Raw genomic sequence first — 15,299 nt, 5'->3', positions numbered from 1 at the left:
GCCTCCATTAAAGCGAATGGAGCTGGGAGCCACAGTGCAGCCAGAACTTCAGAAGAATGCGCAGCCACGCCCTTATATGGAATGTTGGTGTGTCACAAGAGCCACAGACAGGGAAAGAGACACAGACAGGGAAAGAGCCACAGACAGGGAAAGAGAGAGAGATATATACAGAGGGGGAGACAGACAGAGAATGGGAGAGAAACAGAGAGACAGTTACTATCCCGGGCGTTAATACATTCTATTTATACATTATATCCCGGGAATGTTAATACATTCTATTTTGTTAACAACAGTTATTAGCCCGGGCGAAGTCTGGTAGTACAGCTAGTATATTTAATATTTATTCATTTATATTAATATCTCTTGCCAAGGTGTCACCCATACACCCTCTCATCATCATGGTGTGAAATGCGATCCAGCAAATGAGACCACCTTCAATCATTACACCAAGGTCCAGTTTTGATACTCGAGGCCATTCCAGGCGCTTTTGGCCTTGGACAGAGTGGGCACCAAGTGCTAGCGGTTACATAGCCAGGCTGCAATGCTCCAGTGAACGACGACCTCCAGTGGAGTCCGCAGTAATTTTTTTTTTTTTTCTGATCTGGACATCACGATTTGGCCGTGGTCCAATCCTTACACTCTTCCACCATACAGCACGGACCACTCAATTACGGCCTAATATATTGCATTCGGCAGATGAAGTTGTCTTAATATAATACGTCAACAAAAAAAAAATAAAACAAAGTTTTCCATCCCGAAACGTTCGAGTTGAGCGAGTTCCTAACTATTTGTACTCGCTATATTCATAACAAGCACTGTCTAATACTCTCGTATTTGTTCCGAATAGTGTGTGCAATACAAGTCAAGGGGGAAAAAGTCGCAATGTAACGGGTAACCCGAATTCTGCACTATTCACTAATCAGGTTACTCATTACTTTGCGAGTTTTGACTAGTATCCATCTATTTTGAGCTTTCGAGCAGCATTGGGGAAAGAAAAAAAAAAAAAAAGCCCAAAACAAATAAAAGGCCACATGGAAAGTCATAAAAAGTGATGGTTGAAGGTCAACACCATCAGAGAGTTTTTTGCTGTTTTTTTATATATATTTTTTCTTTTTTTTTTTTTACAGAATGCATTGTGTTTTATTTTTCTTCAATAAGTAAAAATACATATATTAAACAGAAAACAAAATAGAAATCTAAAAGTAATTTACATAAATCACACTCCACAATATTTGGGCTGCAGCTTAATAATAAATACAGAAAAAAAAAGGATTCGTCTGAAATGCCGCCGTATAGACTGTATGAACGGAATGGCGGCGCCGGCGGTAACACGTGTGGGGGGGGGGGTTAAAATAAATACTCTGGTAAGTGGGAATGTATGATAACTGGAGAACAGAAAGGTGGATGTTAGAAAGGAAATAAACACGAACTCTACAAGGCAGCCATATACAGGTCCTTAAAAGGGACACGTCCGGCTGAACTAATACACAGTGTCATGGCAAGCGCAAGCACCGGAGGGGATGGGGAGCGACACCGATTCTTTTAAAAGGGAACCTGTCACCAGATTTTTACCTATTAAACTAAAAGTATCCCCTTCTGCAGCTCCTGGGCTGCATTCTATGAAGGTGCACCTTGGCCCCGACTCCCCTTCCAGACCCCAAAAATAACTTTATAAAACTTGGTTGGCCAGATGGGCAGGCTCATTTTCTGCTCCTTTATCCCCCTCCTGCCGCTGATCGCCGTCCTCCTTCCTTGATTGATGGGATGACACCTCCGTCGTCATCCTCGTCGCATATTCAAATCTCGCACCTGTGCAGTCATGTCGGCTCGCGCAGGCGCAGTTTGCTCTGCTATATCGCGGGCAGAGCAGAAAACATGGCTGCCCTCGCTCGCGCCGGTGAGCTAAATGCGCAGGCGCGAGATTATGGGCGGGTACGAGCATGGCGCTTGTGAGGTCATGCACAGCGCCGACCTCACCAGCGCCATGCTCGTACCCGCCCCTTATTTCGCTCCTGTGCATTTAGCTCACTGGCGTGAGCGAGGGCAGCCATGTTTTCTGCTCTGGCCGCGATATGGCAGAGCGAACTGCGCCTGCGTGAGCCGAGCCAACTGCACAGGTGCGAGGATGACGACGGAGGGCGGCATCCAGTCAATCTAGAAAGGACGACAGCGATCAGCGGCAGGAGGGGGATAAAGGAGCAGAAAATGAGCCCACCCATCTGGCCAACCAAGGTAATTAGCATACCTAACGGCCAAGTTTTATAAAAATTATTTTTGGGGTCTGGAAGGGGAGTCAGGACCAAGGCGCACCTTCATAGAATGCAGCCCAGGAGCCGCAGAAGGGGATGCTTTTAGTTTGATAGGTAAAAATCTGGTGACCGGTTCCCTTTAAAGGAGTTTCCCCAAAATGTACATTAGGACGTCTGGGGATCCAAAGGCCGAGACTCTCAGTGAATTGAGTTCTTACCCCCAAAACCATCCCTTGTAGATTCGCCCTCCAAGTTTTGCCAAAAAGTTAAAAAACTAAGCATTAGCCATCGTGACCACCAATATTGCCCATCTAACCAGTTCTGTAACTGTAGTTGAGCCCATCAGCAGAGGTGTCCCCACCGAGGGGGATCAGTAATGGTAGCCGAGCTGGCCAGAATCAAAGCTTTCCCAAGTTGATGGCCAAAGACCAATATCGTACAGTGACAGTTCTGAAAACTCCCCGTCCGCTCGGACTCCTCGGCTGCCTCAGCGGAGACACGATGGCCGGTGACGCGGCCGACGCCATCAGTCGCGAGTACATGGCCCCTCTCCTGGTGACTGGCGAAATATCATCCAATAAAAGTGAGAATTTAACAAAATAAAGTGAAAAGTCTGGTGATGGTTGGACCAAAAGCCCAATCTTAGTAGCAAATTAACAGTGTAGCAATGATTTAAAGAGGGAAAAAAAAAAAAAAATTCTCAAAACATTCATTATGGGTTTTGCCCGCCTCTGGAGGATTTCCCCCTCCCCCACATACGTTTTGGTTTAAAAGAAATGCAATTGGGGTTTTCTGAAATTTTGCACCATATGTCTTCTGTTTTGTTTTTTTACACATTTTTCCTTAAATTTTTCTTTTTTTGCCTCCTCGGGAAAACTGCAATCATTTGGTAGCTTGCATTATACGGTATGTACATATATATGTACTGAACTAACACAGTATTTCAGTATATTTTAGCAATTGGGTTTCATTAACACTTTTGCAGTGTTTTCCTCTTAAAGCCTCAGAATTAGACTGTCTATTGTTGGCTGCAGAAAAAGTTAAAGGGAACCTGTCAGGTGTAATATGCACCCAGGACCACGAGCAGTTCTGGGTGTATATTGCTAATCCCTGCCTAATTGTTCCTGTATACACTAGTGCAGATAAAGAGATCCATAGAAATAGTATTTCTAAAGATCCTTTATGATATGCTAATGAGCGCAGGGACTAATCGCAAGAGTTACTTGCCCTGACTAGTCCACCCTGACTAGTCCAGGGGGCGTGCCAACATGGTATTCAATGCCCATTGCTCCGCGTCATCGGTGGTGACACGCATACCTGTCTGTTGTCACCAGATCAGACGCCGGTCAGTGTGTATGATCAGAAGTCCCGACACTTCCACTCATGCGCACTAGACCTCTCTGAAGCTGGGACGCGTACACCCGGCCTCATGGTGCACATTACCGGAAGTGCGATGTCTTCTGATCATGCGCACTGCCCGGCATCTGATATGGGGACAACGGACACAGGTAAGTGTGTCACTGCTGATGACGCTGGGCATTGAATAGCAAGTCAGCACGCCACTGTGGGCGTGCTACCATGCTAAGAGGGCGGACTAGTTGGGGAAAGTAACGCCCCTGCGACTAGTCTCTTATCTATCCTATTATATACAGGGACAGTTAGGCAGGGTTTAGCAATATGCACCCAGAACTGCTGGTGGTTCTGGGTGCAAATTGGACCTGACAGGTTCCCTTTTTTAGGGAACTTATTTTGACTTTATAATTCTTTTCTTCTGAGCGCCACCCCTTTGTTGTGGTCTGTCAAAAGATGGGGGAGTTTGTAACTCTTATCAGGACCAGCTCACTGATGGACCCTCAGTTAACTCATTCTGCAGCAAGTACGGTAATTGTGCAGAGAAACAAGGGGCCTATAAAAAGCCAAATGGTGCAAAATGATTCCAAAAATCCAATTGTAGGAATTGTTTTACCCCAAAATACTCCCCCCCCCCCAAAAAAAAAAAAAAAAATCACACGCAGTGCCCATATGTTATCTCTACCCAAAATCCAGATACGACTGCCGATAAAGTTCTTCAATCAATCGCCTGTGACATCAATACATGAATGGTCGGCACAATCAGCATTATATTGGCTTCGGATCAAAGTCTCCGTCTTCTTGTCCAGTCCTGAATATAACCCATGGGCTATGAGGGGAGAGAGAACAGGATGCCAGACCGCAAGGTGGGAAAAACTAAAACTGGACAAAACTAAGCCCTCGCCTCTGCTGTAGCTTAATCATTAGAAGAACAAAAAAAAAAAAAATTACAAAAACTGACGATCACCAAAAATGAAATCCGCCTGTCTCCGATGCGCAGCTTCTCTCTGCGAGCGTCCACAATAAAGAAAAAAAAAAAAAAAACACTCCATGGAAACAATAGAAAAATATAGAAATATAGATATATTTGCAACAGAAGGCAGACTTAGAAAGGATTTTAGAAAAGTTGGGACTCATCGTGTGGGGAGGGGGGGGGGGGGGATGTGGCGGCCCAGTGTCAGATCTGCGCCACCTTCACATAGTGGTTGAAGCCTACAGAAAGCCTAAGGGTTCATTTTTTGGGACTCGATAAACTTGATCAGCATAAGGCCAGATTCACACTTGCGAGAGACTCGCATCACATCACCCGGCACGGCCGCACACTCTCCGGACAGGAGTGGGTCGGCTGCATGTATTTCTATGTAGCGGAGACGCTCCTGTCCGAAGAGCACCAGGCCGTGCCGGGTGATGTGGGTCTCTCGTAAGTGTGATTCCGGCCTAAAGGGGTCATCATATCTGATATTTATGGGATCTCTCCACATGTCTACTAAATGTAGATCTCATCTCACCCAACCCAGGTGGAGAGGTGACCATTCACACACTACTTCCCATGTACTTCCAAATATACCATATCCAGGAGACACAATGCACTTCTTGTGCATTTGCCACATATGTCTGAGATGGGACGACCCCTTTAAGTCCAGTGATGGACTGAAAAAAGCCTTGTCTACAGACTGGACAAATATCGGACATGGCACCAATCCTGACAGGGGTCAACACAGGATTAAAGGTGTACGATGGTGCCCACGTCTCCCGACTACAATGGCAGGGGTACGGCGGCTACCTTCAGGCTTGGTCATGTCACCCGCTTCAGAGCTGTGATAGGAGCCATATTACAGAGCGCATCTGAGACATCGAATGGCCATATGATGAATGGGAACTGTAGAGACTGGTAAGTAGACCACCAAGTTTCCAAGTATAAAGGCCTAAATCTGAGACATCGAATGACCCATATGATGAATGGGAACTGTAGAGACTGGGACGTAGACCACCAAGTTTCCAAGTATAAAGGTCTAAATCTTAGACACTGAATGACCCATATGATGAATGGGAACTGTAGAGACTCCGCAGAAAACCACTAAGTTTCCAAGTATAAAGGCCTAAATACGGAGGGAGCTTTGCTGGAGCAGGATGGGTGAACGGCTCCGTCCATCCTACATCCTATTTTGAGCACCAACTCTCACAAAAAATGGAGGATGACTTTAGATCGTAATAATAGACAATCTATAAAAGGTGAATATAAGACATTGAAGGTCTATATAATTGGAAAAGGTGATCAATTTCAGATAGTCGGGAGTTCGGCAACTCCAACGATGAGCCGTAACAAAGTCCTGCGGCTGTCGGATGTACACGATTACCGCAGCTCCGCTCACTGTGTGGTGGCCGTTATCAGACCGTTCACATCAATAGAAGCCGAGCTGCGGTACCTGGGAACGGCGGCGTTGAGCTCTGTACATCCGGCCGCTGCGGTGGCCACACGACTGATTGGTGCCGGATGTCAGACGATCAGATACTAACGACCTATCATATCGAAGTCCTAAAGAACCCCTTTAACAAATTCCCCAAAAATTACCAAAACAAAACGAGCTCCTAACCCATAAGACTTGTGACTCAACGTGAATCTCCATTCTTCCACTGCAGCAATTCAAGTCGCTCCGGCAAAAATTGCAAAAACCACCTTTAGGCTTAAAAGTCTGTATAATAAAAACAAACAAAAACGTGTACAACAGTCCCTAGCCAGATCGATCGAAACAATACAGAGAAGCAGAATCACAGTGCATATGATACCTTAGGAAATAGGTCTTAACTATTGCACAAAATATACATATTGCCATGTATCAAAAAAGACAAGAGTCCGAGACCAAGGTTCAACCACCCCCACCTCCTCATCTTCCCGAAACGTTTCTTACAAGACACGGCCGAGTGTTCGGTAGCATTGCGCGTAAAGTATATTGTAAAAAATAAAGTGACGAAAAAAAATGGCCACGGAAATAAAAGAGGAGGACCCCAAATTATCAGCAGCTTTCATTTGTGGAAATCATAATACATCTGTCCTCAGCTCCCAACATTTGGAAGTGTGGAGAAGAAAAGAGGGGGGAAAAAATAAAACGTTTGGAGGCAATTTATTGGAGGCCGACAAACAAAGGCTGGATTCGGAGAACCGGGGAGAGGTTCATCCGTAGGATTTGCTGTGCTTTCCTTCTGACTTCCTCGTCTGAAGACTTCTTATCTATTTTAATGACTGTCGACTTGAGCAAGTTGTATTTGTCCTTATCGAACGGAGACCTTCTCACCAAGGGGAGAGTTATATGTATCCTCTTCTTGAGGGGCGCCCCCTCGAAGACCTCGCCGAGTTTGCGTTTTTTGTCCCTGTCCCCCGTTTGCCGTTTCGACTCTCTGTTGGTGCCATCCGTCTGCAGTTTAGAGTTGTGTTTCGCTTGGGCTATACCATTGCAATGTGGGTGAGAATGTACCAAAAATCGCCCGTTTAAAATTTCAAAGGCCTTGCAGGCGTCGTTCTCCTTTAAAATTTTGCCGTTTATCCCGTTCAAGACCACTCCGTTCAGAGTGGAGGTATCTTTCATGAGGGACTGGTAGGCTTTATTGTTCTTTCCCTTGGCATTTTGCTTGGATGCAGTCACTAGGGGCTGTTCCTTAAGGCTTGCCAAAGAAGAGGCGGTGGTTTTAAAGGGCACCAACGCCTCTAAAACAACAGACAGCTTCATAGAGGGATAGGCTCCGGGATACACGTCAGAAGGAAACTCTACTCGAGAGCCTCTTGTCTTGTCAGAGTCAGATTGCTTTAGCGACGTCAACAATAAGTTCGATGAGTTTTTCGTTGAGGATCTGCTTGAAAGTTTTGCAGAAATGTCCACTCTCGAGTTCGCCGGTTTGCCAGACTGGTTTTTGGAGTGAGATCTAGACTGTGAAGAAGTGTTTTTTGGAGGACATTTAGGTCCGGCCGTTGTTGTTGATCGCGGTGGTAGCGGTGGTGTGTCCGCTGTGGTTGAATTGTATCCATATACATCTTTGCTGCTCAGGACAGTGGGCTGATAGCCTTCTTCTCGGAGGCCTTGGAGAAAAGTCACCAGCTGCGTCTCAGTGTCAGTCAGGTCTTTTGACATTGGGTTGAAGACTCTCAGAGCTTCCTCGAAGGCGCTCTTCCCTGCGGAGGAGAGCCGTGACCACGAATGGACAGCCTTCTCTTCCATTGGACTCTTCTCAACATTCATGGCATTAGGTAGAAGAGTGTCGGCTTTTACTGAAATGAGAGACAGAAAATTAGTCATTTCTATGACCAAACACTGCAAAGATTTACGATGACTCAAAGGAGCATCCGCACGGCCCTGTAAGGAGACCTGCCGCAATTACTCCACATATTGGAAACCACTCACATACCTTATATTTTATACAGAGTTATAACACCTCAGGCTTCTATGGGCAACAAATCGTATTTTTCGGTTTATAAAAACGTACCCTAAATTCAGAGGGAAAAAAGAAGTTGAAAAAAAAAGTGGTCCGATTTATAATTTGGTGGTGTCTTACCGGAGGGGGCAGCAGCAGTGGCGGACCAGAGTCACAGGAGGCAGGGGCGGTGGGTGTTCCAAAAATTATAGGCTGTGCTGGGGCTGCGGCGGAGGCTCAGGCAGCCGTGCTGACCTGAAGGCTTCAAAGAAATGGCGCCCGGAGTCAGCGCACATTGAGCACTCGGCTCAATAGCAAGCTGAGATCTCATCTGGGCGCTATTTTCCTGAAGTCCACTGCCGGGAGATCAATAGGTCGGTGGCAGCGCGTGCGCAGATGAGAATTTGAGCCGAGAGCTCCATCTGCGCACACGCCGACACCAGGCGGCATTAGTTGAACTCCTTAGCGCCAGCCGCACGCCACAGCGTTCCCCCGGCGTCTTGTGACCCCCTCTCCACCACCCCAGTAAGCTACATTCAGATAAGACTTAGGCTATGTGCCCACGGGAGCTTGTTTCTGCGGATTTTGCCGCGGAAAACCTGAGGATTTTTCCAGATAAATCCGCAGGTTTTAGCATGTACAGACACTCCCCATGTTATCCTATGGGACATGGGGAGTGCCGTGTCCACGCTGCGGATACGTGCGGCTGCGGAACATGTTGCGGATGTCCCGCAGCCGCACGTAACTGCATGTCAATTATTCATGCGGAATTACCTGCGGAAATTGCGGCCCTCCGTTATGGAGATAGAGGCCGGGACGTCCGGAGGTAAGTCGCATGAATGTCCGCATGTTTCCCGCAGCTATTCCGCTGGAATCTCGCAGCTAAAAATAGCTGCGGACGCCGGCGGGCAGCTGTGGGAAACATGCGATTGTACCTGCAGATACATCCGCAGGTACGAGCTCCCGTGGGCACATAGCCTTACCCCTCACTTTCCTCCCAAATTTTTGGGAAGAAAAGTGCGTCTTATAATCCGAAAAATACGGTACATTTTACTACAACTCTGAGCCTGTCCAAAGCCAAAACTAGACGAAGGGACCTAAAGCTAGTTATGGGCTGGTTAACTTAGCTGCCCATAAAAGTCTATGCGCCCATAAGGAAATGCTAATTATCAATGTTCACAGAATCTGCTAGAGGTTTGCGAAAGGTCATCAGGAAAAGAAAAATAATTCCTTACTATAACCCTCCCAAAAAAAATGTGGCTCGCTAACTTGTCCACCACTTAGCAGCTTTCTGGTAGATCCCGCTGTCACATATTGGTGTTAACGCCTCTAGATACATTAGATCGCCGTCGGCCATCTACCCCATACACAGACCTTTCCTGTGTTCTCAATGGGAGCGCGGCTGGCAAAGTCCTCAGCCGGTCGCTTAAATCCATGAAAATCAAAAAAGATCGACTGCTGAAGTTCAACCGATGTCTGTCTCTCCTCACTCAAAAACCCCATTTACAAGGACCAATAACAGATTCTTACCCTAAAAACCCATTGTTCACAATAATGGTGTCCGAAAACGCTCGTTTTTCTTGCAGGAAATTGTCTCAGCGATGGAAAAATAAATTTGCGGTTATCTATTGAAGATTCTATGATGTAGAGATTGCTAACTAGTGCGATGATTAGAAGGGAACGCTCGGTCGCTGGTCAACCTCATCCCTCTCGATTCTCGTCCTGGGTAAACCCTTATCTGAGTTTTGCTGGTCATGCTATCGTGCACTTCATCGTCTGAACCAGGGGCTTCAAACTCGTTCAAGTAAATGGGTCACACAGGAAAAAAAAAAAAAAAAAAATCTGAAGTTGGCGGGCCGCATTCCTAGAGGGACGAGATGACGTTTTCACTGATATTTTCTTTTTTTTACTCTGACTTTTTGATCACTTTTTATTCCATTTTTCGCATATCAGTACAATTAAGAAAAAAAAAAAAGAATATTTTTTACATTTTATGATGTTCATCGTATGGGTTATGGTTTTATAGTTTGGATCACTCCAGATGCGATACCAAAATTGTACTTTTTTTTTTTTTTACATAAAAGTGGCAAAATATTTTTTCATCCTTTTTCTTACTTCGTCCCTATACGGGACTAACTTTTACTTGCCTAATTAATGATCAAATATCCTGTCATGTATTGTAGGCTCATCTGATCTGACATTTTTCTAAGGATGCGTCAACTGACTCCCTGCTTACTACAGAGCCTTAGGCTAGTTTCACACATCCGGGATTTCGACGTTTTGCCAGATTCAGTACACGCCAGTACAGTGTATACAGTACAATGGCATCGCAACAACTTCCGAGTCACACGCTCCGGTCACATGACAGCATGTGACCGGAGCTTGTCGCGCTGCCATTGTACTGTATACACTGCATTGGAGTGCACCGAATCCAGCAATCGGGTGAAAAGCCGGATGTGTGAAACTAGCCTTACAGGCCACCGTATACCGTAACTGGCTGACCCAAAGGCCAAGTAAGTTTGCCCCTCTGGAAATAAATATATAAATACCATTGTCACTATTGAAAATGTTACGCAAGGGGTAAAAAAGGGCCGTGATCCTAGCCATTGAAGTTGGGTAACAGCTATGGTAGTATGGTATACAGCAAACATCTGATGCAGATTGTGCCGGCGCCATCAGCACATCATACGGCGCCATCCGCGCGTCACGCCGGCGCCATCCGAGCGTCACGCCGCGCCGGCGCCATCCGCGCGTCACACCGCGCCGGCGCCATCCGCGCGTCACACCGCGCCGGCGCCATCCGCGCGTCACACCGCGCCGGCGCCATCCGCGCGTCACACCGCGCCGGCGCCATCCGCGCGTCACACCGCGCCGGCGCCATCCGCGCGTCACACCGCGCCATCAGAGTATCATACCGTGCCGGCGCCATCAGCGTATCATACCGTGCCGGCGCCATCCGCGTATCATACCGTGCCGGCGCCATCCGCGTATCATACCGTGCCGGCGCCATCCGCGTATCATACCGTGCCGGCGCCATCCGCGTATCATACCGTGCCGGCGCCATCCGCGTATCATACCGTGCCGGCGCCATCCGCGTATCATACCGTGCCGGCCCCATCCGCGTATCATACCGTGCCGGCCCCATCCGCGTATCATACCGTGCCAGCCCCATCCGCGTATCATACCGTGCCGGCCCCATCCGCGTATCATACCGTGCCGGCCCCATCCGCGTATCATACCGTGCCGGCGCCATCCGCGTATCATACCGTGCCGGCCCCATCCGCGTATCATACCGTGCCGGCCCCATCCGCGTATCATACCGTGCCGGCCCCATCCGCGTATCATACCGTGCCGGCCCCATCCGCGTATCATACCGTGCCGGCCCCATCCGCGTATCATACCGTGCCGGCCCCATCAGCGTATCATACCGTGCCGGCGCCATCCGCGTATCATACCGTGCCGGCCCCATCCGCGTATCATACCGTGCCGACCCCATCCGCGTATCATACCGTGCCGGCCCCATCCGCGTATCATACCGTGCACTGCAGTTGGCAGGAAGTAATCTCCCACTGCTCTGTATGTTTGGCGGATGTCAAGAAGGGGTTAAAAAAAAATTCTAATCTCCATATTCACCTACCATCAGTGCACACAAGGAAAGAGACACCTCCACTGACACTGTGCTCTAATGCATGGTTATTAAGGGGTGCCGGCGTGCTCCTACCTCGGCACGCTCCTTCTGTCCCGTGAGCTCCCATACTTCATGGTCCGGACTTCACAGCCTCAAGGGGCAGCATGTGGCCCCCGATCAACGCGTGTTTGAGACCCCTGGTTTAAATGATTATCTTTTCACATATACCAACAATGGGGTCTCATGTGCACCGGGATATTCCAGCTCAGTCCAGACACCTTCTAGCCATGAAGAGTTCACTGGACTAAACTCTGGGGCCTTTTCATATGATAATGAAGACTCTGGATAACCTCCAAGCCATGGCTGATGTCCCACAGGCCCCAGACTTGACATATGGCCGTCATCTAAACTCCTCGATATGTAAGTGTGTGTGTGTGTGTGTGTGTGTGTGTGTGTGTGTGTGTGTGTGTGTGTGTGTGGACATTAATAAGGGGTCTCGTACTACAATGATGACATACAACGTACTTGTGCAAAATGTGTGACTTTTTCCGTCACCCCTGCCATTTTTCTACTGGGTTTTATCCGGTTTTCTTGTGATTAGGACCAACCACCCCAATGTAATGGATTTAAAGGATTTGTGCAATTTGTAAACTGTACACAGAAGGGACCACCAGAGGCAGCGGCAGAGCGAGGGGGGGGGGGGGGGGTATTGGAAAGTTTCCCGACAAACTGCCCTGCCCGCCATGCTGCAGAGTCTCTCCACACCCAGAAGGAAGAGGGATGATGCATGGGATGGATCATAGATCTGTGTCCGAAAAATAAAACCGCCACTACTAAAAGTAAGTAGACCACACATACACTTGTGACCACGCACACAAGTTCCAGCTCAGGGGGGAAGGGGCGCGTTGCGTTCAGAAGCTGCACCCCACAATCTGCACACTTTTCAACCTTGTGGGAACTTTTCGGGCGTACAACTGAATTGACCTCCTTATAGAGGACCTATATCTCTATTGTTCTCTGTTATCAGCCATTTTAGACGGGAGATGTTGAGTAATGACTGAAAATTAAAAAATAAATAAATAAAAGAAATCCGTAACGCTCCCACCCCTCGATCACTCCTTTACCTCCAGCACCGGACATCCTGCCCCCATTACTAGAAAACCTCAAGACTAAGATGACCAATTAACTGGAAAAAAGGGAGAAAGTCAGGTTGGATTTCCACCCCTTGGATCTACTTTTCCCCACTCCCCATGTCGAGTGGCTCCGCTTATCGAAAATATAGAGCAGCCGGACACTTCCTACTCACTAGACAGACGGCCGGTATCATCCATATTTAGAGGGAGTCACAGGAAGCCGGTGGTCTACCCCACAATGGACTTACTAGTTTCCCCCATAGCTTGCCTGATGAGTCAATAAAGGTAATAAGGCATCTACCTGACTAATGGTGACTACCGCCCTATTCATGACAGGCACAGCTGCCCCTTTAATTAACATAATGGGATAATGATGTGATGGCTTCCAAAACTGAACCATCCAGTTCCATCATCCCCTCCCCCGCCCACTTCCTGTTGTAGCCACTTATTAGTTCTTCCTTCCACTATTAGTTAAAAACTAGCACAAAACTGCAAAACTTTGCTCGCTTATATTTCACTATGAGAAAAATCAAGTGGAAAAGGGGAAGAGGCCAGGAGAGAGAGGGGGAAACGGGGGCTGAGTCAAGAAGGGTGGGAAAGGGGGGAGGAAATTAGCCAAAATGCAGGGGGATGAGCCAAAATGGGGGGGGGGGGGAAGGGGGATGAGCCAAAATGGGAGGGGAGAATGGGGGGGAAGGGGGATGAGCCAAAATGAGAAGGGGGGGGTGAACCAAAATGGGGGGGGGGAGGAATGAGCCAGAATGGGGAGGCGGAAGAGCCAAAATGGGGGGGGGTGAGCCAAAATGGGGGGGGTGAGCCAAGCCAAAATGCGGGGGGTAGGAAGAAGGGGGGGGGGGGGGATGAGCCAAAATGGGGGGCAATGAGCCGGAATGGGGAGGTGGAGGGGGAAGAGCCAAAATGGGGGGGTGAGCCAAGCCAAAATGCGGGGGGGAGAAGGGGGGGGAGAAGGGGGGGGTGAGCCAAAATGGGAGGGAATGAGCCGGAATGGGGGGGGGGGGGAGAGGAAGGGGGATGAACCAAAATGGGGGAGAAGAAGGGGGATAAGCCAAAATGGGGGGGGGAATGAGCCGGAATGGGGAGGAGCCGAGAGACAGCAGGGGCAACGGGGAGGAGCCGAGAGACAGCAGGGGCAACGGGGAGGAGCCGAGAGACAGCAGGGGCAACGGGGAGGAGCGAGAGACAGCAGGGGCAACGGGGAGGAGCCGAGAGACAGCAGGGGCAACGGGGAGGAGCCGAGAGACAGCAGGGGCAACGGGGAGGAGCCGAGAGACAGCAGGGGCAACGGGGAGGAGCTGAGAGAGCAGGGGCAACGGGGAAGAGCTGAGAGACAGCAGGAGCAACGGGGAAGAGCTGAGAGACAGCAGGAGCAACGGGGAGGAGCTGAGAGACAGCAGGGGCAACGGGGAGGAGCTGAGAGAGCAGGAGCAACGGGGAAGAGCTGAGAGACAGCAGGAGCAACGGGGAAGAGCTGAGAGAGCAGGGGCAACGGGGAAGAGCTGAGAGACAGCAGGAGCAACGGGGAGGAGCTGAGAGACAGCAGGAGCAACGGGGAGGAGCTGAGAGACAGCAGGAGCAACGGGGAAGAGCTGAGAGAGCAGGGGCAAAGAGGAGGCGCTAGAATAGGGGGGAAAGGTGAGGATGTGGGAGGAGCCAGGAAAAGATGTGGAAAATGGAGGACCCAATAGACGGACAACAGCTCTGGGATACAGTTGTCAGCTCCCTTCTGGTCACATGGGCATGACGTCAGCAGAGGTCCCCCCTGTCTACTGGGATTTAGACCTTACCGTAAATTCTTCTCTACATAGAAACAGGAAGTCACTTTTCCCTACATGAATCATCCCCTCTTAAATTCCTGACAGGCGGTTCCCTCCTCCCCATGCCACTGACTTTTGCAGTGATGACTCAGCAGGGAAAAGACTTCCTGTTTCTACATAGAGCATAGGAGAATTCAGCTAGCCTGTGTCTAATCACGTGATGTCATAGAACTAATGCAAAACAAAAGAATTATCTGGGTAGAAGAGCAAAATGAGCAATTGTAAGTGCACAGACCTATATAATATGAGTACTGCGATATATTAAAAAGAGGATAACAAATTTGATGGGTGTGCTTCTTCAAGGCTTATAAATAATATAAGGGGAATACATTTATAAGGGTTTATTTTCTCTATTTCTTTATTTAAGGGAGTTCGGTGTGGGGGGTTTTGGAGAGTTGGGTAACTTTTTAGGAGGGCCATTATGTTTTTCTGGGGGTACAATGTGTGGTAATTGATTACGGATGTAAGATCTGTTTATTTTGGGATGTGATGAAAGGAGTTGTGTATACAATATATGATTCTAATGCCACATACAAATGGGTGTGGCATTCGGTAGAAAATGCTGTGCTTTTATTACCCCTTCCTTAAGACCCCGATTGTCCTTACTTCAAATGCTGTCAAGTAAGGAAACCTCCCCTCTCCTGAACATGTATTTTTAGTCCTCCATTGGGCATTTTATCCATCCAGAAGTCGTCCTTGA

The 15,299-nt window shown here is 48.4% G+C and overlaps 1 protein-coding gene across 3 annotated transcripts in view; it reads right to left on the bottom strand.

Annotated features, from left to right (window-relative positions):
• Positions 1–4,236: 4,236 nt before the first annotated feature.
• CCDC71 (coiled-coil domain containing 71) overlaps positions 4,237–15,299 on the bottom strand; it is a 28,014-nt gene continuing 16,951 nt past the window's right edge. For 2 of the 3 annotated variants that reach the window (XM_075321466.1, XM_075321465.1), the window contains exon 2: positions 4,237–7,860. In XM_075321466.1, the coding sequence (XP_075177581.1) occupies positions 6,722–7,831 (1,110 nt within the window). In that variant the 5' untranslated portion in view covers positions 7,832–7,860 and the 3' untranslated portion in view covers positions 4,237–6,721. Of the gene's footprint in view, positions 7,861–14,569; positions 14,681–15,299 lie in introns of those variants that run through there. The other variant, XM_075321467.1, reaches the window with a different exon arrangement.

This window comes from Anomaloglossus baeobatrachus, chromosome 8 (assembly GCF_048569485.1).
Source record: "Anomaloglossus baeobatrachus isolate aAnoBae1 chromosome 8, aAnoBae1.hap1, whole genome shotgun sequence".
In the NCBI taxonomy this organism is placed as follows: Eukaryota; Metazoa; Chordata; class Amphibia; order Anura; family Aromobatidae; genus Anomaloglossus; species Anomaloglossus baeobatrachus.
This window is presented reverse-complemented; position numbering and strand designations above follow the sequence as displayed.